The sequence below is a fragment of the Rhinolophus hipposideros genome (genome assembly GCF_964194185.1).
Source record: "Rhinolophus hipposideros genome assembly, chromosome: 14".
In the NCBI taxonomy this organism is placed as follows: Eukaryota; Metazoa; Chordata; class Mammalia; order Chiroptera; family Rhinolophidae; genus Rhinolophus; species Rhinolophus hipposideros.
Window position 1 is genome coordinate 43,537,179 of NC_138060.1, and position 9,623 is coordinate 43,546,801.

The window sequence follows — 9,623 nt, forward strand, 5'->3', positions numbered from 1 at the left end:
GTATCTGGAGACAAATCTGTTCTCTTTCTTGTTTGGAACAAATTTCACAAAAGCTCTACAGCTTCCATAGGTCTCAAATCAGCCTTGTGCTGCATGAAAAGTTATCAAATCCCTTGGAAGGTTTCTGTACTTTCTGCTGGAGGAAACTCAGTTTGGTATAACAGGATCTGGGGGGCTTTTGGGGAAGAGCGTTCTTGGTGGGTCCTGAGTGTCTGAGTTCGTTTCCCTCCCATATGTAGGAAAACGGAATCCCTATTTGGGCCCACTCAGTTTCAACGTAACTGCTTAGATACACTGGACACTACTTATGCGAATATGTTAAGTGGGCACCAGTTTTTCCGAGGAGCCCTGTAGGTTGGCCCTTGGTCTAAAAGTTCTTTCCAAAAAAATAAAAAATAAAATATAAAAGTTCTTTCCAAGGGTCAGTAACCTGAATAGTACATCCCTGGGAGTACCCCCTTGTATGAGGAGGCCTCTTTAACTTAGTTGTTAGTCCTAATAACTAAATGATTGCTCCCCTTTTTAATAACACCCACCATAAGCCATGCATGTCACTAGCCTGGTTAGTCACCTTAATGAGGTTTTCTGATTTTCCAAGTTTCTTCTGCCACTCACTTCTAGGTTATAAATGGCTACTGTTTTATGAAGAGGTGCTGAGGACGAGAAATTTGTTTTTATTTTTTATAAAATTCCACTGGATGTGCTAAGTAGATCTCATTGAGAGGCAGCTTTTATTCCCTAGAGAGTTTGTGGGGAGAGCCTTGGGGTTGTGGTAGACTACTACCTTCATATTATTTTACCATATTCCTTTTGAATTTCTTAACAAAAGTAGAATAAATTAAGAAGGGATTTTGAGTAGTATGTTTGTAGGGAACATAGATCTGATTGTGGATTTTTTTCCTATAAACATTTTCTTCTAAGTTCTGTGTATGGTATTGATTTTAGTCTTCGCATAGTCAAGCGTTACCAGGATTGATACTTTTCTTACTGCAAAGAATTATAAATTGTGAAAGAGAGCGCTAGATAATGCACATGGTAATTTAAGTCTAGAAGATTAGAAAGTAGAGCTGGTATTCATTACCACTTAATGTCCCCTGTAGCTGGCTTCTCAAACTTTAATGTGCATAGGAATCATTTGGGGATCTTGCAGATTCTGATGCATTAGGTCTGGGGTGGAGTCTGAGAAACTCCCAGGGGAGTTGCTTTATTCAGGGACCACATTTTGAGTAGCAAAGGGTCTATAGGAGTTTAGGACATAATGTAAATCTAACTTTTAACAATACCAACCATGCATATGAATATTATTTTTCCGTACTAGGCACAGAGCAGTAAAATGAAGAGGACAGGCACTGGAGTCTGACAACAGGGATTCAAACTGAAGCTTCTCCCTTTACTAGCTTAACCTTGAGTACATTTTCTGTAAGGCAGGATTCTCAGCCGTGGCACTGTTGATGTTTTGGGCCGAGAGAATTCTTGGTTGTGGGAGACTGTCCAGTGCATTGTGGGATGTTTAGCAGCTTGCCTGGCCTCTGCCCCCTCGGTGTTGCTAGTAGCAGGCCTTCCTAGATGTGACATTCAGTACGTCTCCAGACATTGCCACGTGTCTCCTGGGAGACAAAATCACCTCCAATTGGGAACCACTGCTCTAAGGCTACTGTTGAAATGTGGGAGTTCGGGGCAATTTGTGATGCAAGCACTTTATATAAGCAACTATGTACCATGTTTCCCTGAAAATAAGACCTAAGCTGGACAATCGGCTCGAATGGATGTTTTGGAGCAAAAATTAATATAAGACCCGATCTTATATAAGACCCGGTCTTATTTTACTATAAGACCGGGTCTTATATTAATTTTTGCTCCAAAACATGCATTCGAGCCGATTGTCCAGCTAGGTCTTATTTTCAGGGAGACACGGTAGTTTGCTTTATCATGAAGCTTCTACAAATTAGAGAATAAACATGGATTAGCTAATCAGCAGTTTTTGCCACATCTGCATTTTGGAAATGATGATAAAGTTTGCTGTTTTTAAGCAAAAGTCATCTCTCCCAATAAAAAATTTAAAAATTAATCAGATAGAAATAGATTTTTTACAAAAGTTGATTATGATTTTCATCTTGCTTCCAAGATGTTCTTTGTAAGAAAGCTGTGCTACCGTTTGAAACTTGAAATTCAGCTTTGGTTTCTCATTGTTGAAATGGAAGAACAAGTAGAGTAATCTGTAATAAGTTAGTGTTGAGGATGGGACTGAGGGAGTTCTCACAGAAACAATTTTAAAACAAAACAAAATGAAACTTAAACACTAGCTTATGCGGTCATCTTGGAAATTTTTAAGTCAACCCAGAGATCATATTAAATTCTAGTAAGACTGCTCTAATTACCATTTTTAAAATTGGTTTTATTAATTTATTGGGATTATGCCTTAAATGACTTGTATAGATTATATTTTATGCTGTTCAAATTCTGTTTAAAACCATGTGTTGAACAAAAGTTAATTACCACTTGAGAGTTCTTTGTGTAATTGCCAATATAATATTAATGAGGCATAGGAACGATATGGCCAGCGCCACCCTGTCCAGTTGTCATTGGAGAGATGTTGGGTCTAAGATTGTAGGAAAGGCCAGTAGAGGTGAGAGGTCCTTGTCACTGAGTTTACTCAATGGAGACGGGTGCCTGTCAGTCAACAGCCTGACCTTCCTGTACCGACGGACAAGGGCTGTCGTTCATGACAACACCTGCTCCTAATGTTAATGTATGTGTATGCAGTCAGAAACCATTATAGAAATAAGAAAATGCTGTGTCAGAATTAAAAATGACTTGTTACTTTTCTTAAAATATTTGCCACAGCTGTATTTATTTTGACTAGAGGAAGAAACGAATGAAGGGCACTATTCTTTTTGCCTTGTATAAGAGTTCTATGTGTTACACTTTCATTTTGAAAAGTATTTTTGTTCCAAATAGGAAGGCAAAGGCATGGTCTAGTTTTGCCTTCTCGGTCTAGGCCTCATGCAGAGATTCTAATCACAGTTAAGTTTCAACAACGTCAGACAGGGATATGTATTTTTTTGTTCTCATCTTAATTCCTGAATTTCAACCCCCTATCTCCCAATTTAGAACTTTCCATATTGTCTAATCATGTAGATTAATAATTAACATACATGTCATTCTTAAGTCTATTTCAACCAAGGTTCGAAATTGAAGTCATATTTCTTATTGTGCAACCAAAAGTATCTTCCGTTAAAGGGAGGGGGACAGAAGGCTGGTAAAGGCATAGGCTGACCTGAGGGTAAACCTGGTCAATCGGTTTATTGAGAAATGGGTGCGGTGCTTGGACAGACCTTTCCTTGAACAATCTCACGGAAAGATTCTCTTCCCTGTTTTTCTTGATACTGACCTTCTGAGAGTTGTAAACTTTGCCCTCATTCCCTCCCCCCCAACCCCCCACCATGCAGATAGTCCCACATAGGGGGGACTATCTGTCTTCTAGACCAGTAGATTCTAACTTTTCCAGTGAGAACTTGGAAGAAAAAAAAACACAAGAAGTCTTGCAGGCACCTATAAGAAAATGCATATGACTAAAAGCTACATTAATTCATCTAGTAACAGCTTTCAAGGGTCTCTAAAGGTTATTCAGGCAGCAGTGGTCTTTCCAGTGGGTTCTCAGACCCTTCACAGTAATTCCCAAGCCCCCTGGTTGAAGACCCACTGGTTAGGACCCACACTATGGAGTCTTCTCCAGGGCTTCTATTTCATGCTTTATGATTTCAACTATATTTGATGTCATTTCACTCAAAGAGTTATTTTTATTATTATAACCCAGCTTTGTTCTCCATTTCTGACTAACAGAAGTGTGGTTATATTTATGTTGTGTGCTTTATTCCTTAACTCGAAACTTTCAGAAAAGTTGACCTGCAAACTGAAAGCTAATTATAAACAAGCAGCAATCTTGCTTTGGATTTCTAGTTATATCACAGGTGACAAGCTGTAAAATGTTAAGAGCTTATGTTCTAAGCTGGTTGTCCTCCTTCCAGGAACCTGTACCAGTGGTTCCCAAATACAAGCTACCTGCTTAAAGATCACTGGGTGATCTTTACAAGTAAAATGCAGATTCTTGGGTCTCCCTCTGGATATTCTTAACTCAGTAGACCTAAGATGAGGTGTCAGAATCTTTAATTTTTAAAGTTCTATAGATTGTTTTGATGAATGATGAAATTTGGAAACCACCAATTTTCTGTACAATCCATAAAATCTGCTTGCAGTGGCATTTGTTAAACCTTCTTTGTTCTTTTATCTTTTTTTATGTACTAGGGGGCCAGTAGAATTGGGCCCATATCAATATGTCACCTCTAGGGTTAGACTGTACTGTTATTTTTTTCTGGGTCTCTTTCTTAGTATCACCAAGCTGACTGAGGAAAAGTATATGGTTCTGAACTCGAGTTTTAGGCAGATTGGAATGCTGCCAGTACTGGGTTTTGGATGGCCTGGAGTCTCTTCTTGGCCTTGGTTCCTCAAAAAAGAGGGGTTTAGAGTGGCCTTTTGCCTTTAAGTCTTAGATATCATAAACTAGATAAAAGAGGATAGTTCATCTTTTTATCTACAATGTCTGTGTTAGTGTTGTCTTCTGCTTAATCCACTTGTCAGTTAACTCCAGCCTGGTAACCAGGTATTACACCCGTATCAGCCAGTGTCTAGATTTTCTGCCCAAGTACGTATGCTACATGCAACCATCGGCAGGGAGGCGGACTTCAGATGACCAAGGACCAGTTCTGACCTCAGGATGTGAAGCAGGACCGTGTTTCCCCAAAAATACGACCTAGTCAGACAACCAGCTCTAACATGTCTTTTGGAGTAAAAATTAATATAAGACCCGGTATTACATTATATTATATTATATTCCCGGTCTTATGTTAAAATAAGTTTCATATGAATTTTTGCTCCAAAAGATGCATTAGAGCTGATTGTCCGGCTAGGTCTTATTTTCGGGAAAACACGGTAATCAGATCAGGGTAGTATCCTTTTCCTAGCAGGGTCACTGCATGTTCCTAGAGGGAGAGGGCTCATTTAAGAGCTCTCCCTATATCCCACCTTGTAAAACTTATAGTCAGACTGCAGTGTACACCTGAAGCTGAAATAAAATGAATGTCAACTGTAATTTAATATATATATAGTCACAGGATGTGGAGTACAGCATAAGGAATGTAGTCAGTGGAACTGTAACAGCTATATACAGTGTCAGAGGAGTAGTAGATTGGGGGGTTATCACTTTGTGAGGGGTATAAATATCTAACTGTTACATTGTTTTGTACACCTGAAACTAATAATAATAAAAAAATTATGGTCAGATGTCATGTACACGTAGGAAGCTACCTTTACTTTTAAACTCAAAGACGGTCTCTGCATATAAGTATGACATATTATATGCATATTAGACGTTTATTAGAGACCGTGTTAAACGATCTCTCTCTCCTTCCATACATATATCCAGTCTAAAAGTTTTTTATAGTTTTTGGGAATACCTATCACAGGGAGATATTAAAGAACCATACTGTTTGAGCCAGTAGTAATAATTAGTAACAGTGGTGATCACTACCATTTAATGAGAGGCTACTCATTAAATGGTAGTGATCACCACTGTTACTAATTATTATGTGTCTGTTGCTCTAAGAGGTATTGTTTCTCTCCCCCTCCCCCCATTTTAACTCTCAAAACACTCCTGTGAGGTAGGCGGTGCCTCCTGGCCGTTTGGGCCCTACTCTTCCCACTGGCCCCTGTTCTTTTGTCCATATTTTCTCCCTTCTTTTTTTGCCATATGTTTGATTGCCCAGCTTTTGAGTCTTTCTGGTTTTCTTTTATATGCTTGTTCCCCTATGTTTGTTACTTCTTCCACTCCAAAATTTCAGACTGAAAGAAAAAAAAATCTGGAAGTGCAGTAAAAAAAAAAAAAAAAAAAAAAAAAAGGAAGTGCAGTATAGGGCCACAGGTAGCTAGGTGTTTTTTTTTCCTTTTTTCTTTTTTTTTCACTCTCCCTTTCTCTTCATCTCCTCTTTCTCTTAAATGAAGGAATCTTACCTTATCTCTAACCAGTTAGTAGAGGGCATCTTGAAGACAAGATGTTTTTATCTTTTTCATTATTAGAACCCTGACACTGAGCACTCTAATAACATGGGCATTCAGGAAGTGTTTGAGTGAAGGAATCCAATTCACCGTACATTTATTTAAAGGAGCAGTTTTGCCTGTTCTGTAAAAAGTATTCTGTGTATTGACTGAGATATACAAGTCTCTCCAAGTCAAGACCTTTTGGTTATTTACCTGACATACATCATTATCCGTGAAATAGCGGTTACTAGTGTGACTGGAGAAATCTAAGATGAAAACGTGTGAGTTAACCACTGCATACCGTTACCCATGTTATTGCCATTCTGTGAGGAGGTCTTTTAAATGAATAACCAAGAGCATTCCCCAAACTTAGTGTATTTTTCTCTCTTTTCAATACCTGAGTACTACACTCACTTGTTTGGGCAGCTATATTAAGCTCTTCATTGGTCTTGGGATTGGAGGGCAAATATCTTTATATTTTTGTTTATTAATATACTTTTGAATACAGAGTACTCTGTAAGGTAACACAGTAGTTTGGAAAGTTATGACCAAATCGTGGTGTAAGTGTCAATAACAGTGATTCAACAGTAAGGGATAAATTAACTTCCCAACTGAAATATTTAGAGCGTGGTTATGGAATCTAGTCTATATTGAAATGAAAATTCAGTAACTTGTATTGGATGCGTCCTCCTCCCACCCAAAGTGGTTTATAATGTAAAAAGTACTGCAATCTGTTGTGCTCCTTTTAGGGTAAGATTATAGAGATACAGGAGTGAGGAAGAAGAGGCCCAGTCTGTAGGTCAGAAATGAAACTTTTGTGCTTAAATGGTTATCAGAAATGATGTAGCTGTGAGCAAACTGCTGTGATTATTCATCAATTTAATATAATTCTGTGTGCTGAGAAGTGTGTCTGGTTTTTGAAGTATTGTTTACATTTTCTTTTGATGTGTTAAGGAGCGAGTTGAGATTTGAGGAGTTTCTTACTCATTCACAGCTAAGTAGGATAAGAATGGGTTCAGCATTCTTTTATCATTGAATTTACTTGACCTAAGTCTGGTGGGTTTGTTGCAGTCCTGGATCCTGTCTGAAAGATACTTCTGGTTTGTGGCAAGGATCTACACATTGGACAGAACGGGAGAGGAGAGAGGATCTTCTCTTCTTTTTTGGTACACTGTAAAAATTGGGATGGTGCTACCATCTGCTTATCTTTTGATATATTATTTAACAGTGCTGGTCCCAAAGGTGATAACATCTACGAATGGAGGTCAACCATTCTGGGGCCGCCAGGATCCGTGTATGAGGGTGGTGTATTCTTTCTTGATATCACATTTACACCAGAATATCCCTTCAAGCCTCCAAAGGTAAGAAATCCCACTGATCTGTACTAAAATTTACATATTTCCATGAGAAATTATTGAAGTTTTTAATCACAAAAAGTAGATTTATATTATATCTTAATGAATGTCTAAGTACATTTGAACGTACACCACCACTTCTTTGGGTTGACTTTGTCTCATTTGGCAGAGACTGTTTTTAGAAATCAGTGCTTTGATCCTGCTATGGTAAGTAGTCCTCCCTTACACACGGAAGATATGTTCCAAGACCCCCAGTGCATCCCTGAAATCACGGATTGTACTGAAACCTACACATACAGTTGACTCTTGAACAATGCAGAGGATAGGGGTGCCCCATGTATAGTTGAAAATCCACATAGAACTCTTTTTTTTAACATTTACATTTTTTTATTATGGGAACATAGATATAATCTTAATACTCTAGAGTCTGCACTTTACTATTAAAAATACATAGATTCAGGTTTGGAGAAAATGGAATGGGTGAATGTGTTTTTCTAAATTTAAATAAATTATTATACCTGACTGTTTCCAAGAATATATCCTCATTTTTAAATTTTCTTGCCCCAATAATTTGGCTTTTACTTTCTCTATAAATATTCTTGCTGTTTCACTGGTCTGATTTTCTTCAGTTTCTCTACTGTTCCTCCACTATTGGAGACAATGTTATAAGAAAGCTGAAAAGATAGATATTAAGAGATAACAATCTTTCTTTGCATTTCTTTAAATAGACCTTATGAAAGGTTACTAGTAAAAACCACCTGAATTGATTTTTTTTGATATTATCTATTTCATTTAATGAAGTTATTCCATCAGGCATATTTGCACTTTCTATTTGTGTATTGATTATCTTTATTAAGTATGGAATTAACAGCAATGATGATAGATACATATCTATCTTCACTCTTGCTTAGTAATATTAGTGTTACTAGAGCAGTAGGACTTTTTAGAAAACGCTGCATGCGTCCTGGGATGTATATGTCGTTGCCAGTCATCTTTTAATTCTCTTCTTTTTCTGCCTCAAGAAACTTTCTAACCACCAGTGATTGCTCCCCTCAATCAATGGAAGTTGCAGCAAGGAAATCTTCAAGTAATCTCCACATAGAACTTTTGACTCCCCAAAAACTTAACCACTAATAGTCTACTGCTCACCAGAACCCTTACCAATAACATAGTCAATTAACATATTATTCATGTGTGTATTACATACTGTATTATAATAAAGCTAGAGGAAAGAAAATGTTAAGAAAATTGTAAGGAAGAGAAAATGCATTTACAGTATTTATGGAAAAAATCCACATAGAAGTGAATTCACGCAGTTCAAACACATGTTTAAGAGTCAACTATTTTTTCCTATAAAACATGCCTGTGATAAAATTTATAAATTAGGCATAGAGATTAGAACAATAATAGTAAACTAGAACAATTATAACAATAAAAGTTACGTGATAAAATTATGTAATAAAAGTTATGTAGTAAAAGTTATGTGAATGTGGCATTATTGAGTAAAATAAGGGTTACTTGGACACAAGTGCTACCATCGTCTGATAACCGGGCGGGTGGAGTATACGGTGTGAATATGCGGGACAAAGGGATGATTCACATCCTAGGCAGGACCGTGCGAGATTTCTGAGATTTCGTCATGTTATTTACAGCGGCACATAATTTAAAACATGAATTGTTTATTTTGGAATTCTTTTAATATTCTTGGACTGCAGTTGACTGCAGGTTACTGAAATCACGAAAAGCAAAACTGCGGATAAGGAGGCACCACAGTATTTACAGTAACCCAGAATTAATCCCCTATTTTCCACTCAACAAAAAATTTCTAAACAGTTAAAAATGGTGTCAAATTATCTGTGCACTGAGATAATTTGAGAATCAGAAACTCCGACCAAAGCCATGGATTCTCCTCCTTGTCATCCTTTGGTCTTGTCCAAATCCTCAGCCCTAGGCTTTAGGTGTCTCGCCAGGACGGGTGGGATTGCCCAGATCATCCATTTCCTGTAACACTCATCCATCTGTGATTCTCATTCACACTGTCAGAAGGAAGACCTCTTCTTGGGGATGGAGTAGGCTACTACTGTGTTTCCCCAAAAATAAGACCGGGTCTCATATTAATTTTTGCTCCAACAGATGCATTAGGGCTTATGTTCAGGGGATGTCATCCTGAAAAAT

At 37.7% G+C, this 9,623-nt stretch overlaps 1 protein-coding gene across 2 annotated transcripts in view; it reads left to right on the forward strand.

Moving 5' to 3' along the window:
• Nucleotides 1–9,623, forward strand: part of LOC308507799 (ubiquitin-conjugating enzyme E2 E1) — a gene marked incomplete at its 3' end in the record, with an annotated part of 60,834 nt that overhangs the window by 49,112 nt on the left and 2,099 nt on the right. For both annotated transcript variants that reach the window (XM_081073429.1, XM_081073428.1), the window contains exon 4: nucleotides 7,322–7,454. In XM_081073429.1, the coding sequence (XP_080929555.1) occupies nucleotides 7,322–7,454 (133 nt within the window). The remainder of the gene's footprint in view (nucleotides 1–7,321; nucleotides 7,455–9,623) is intronic.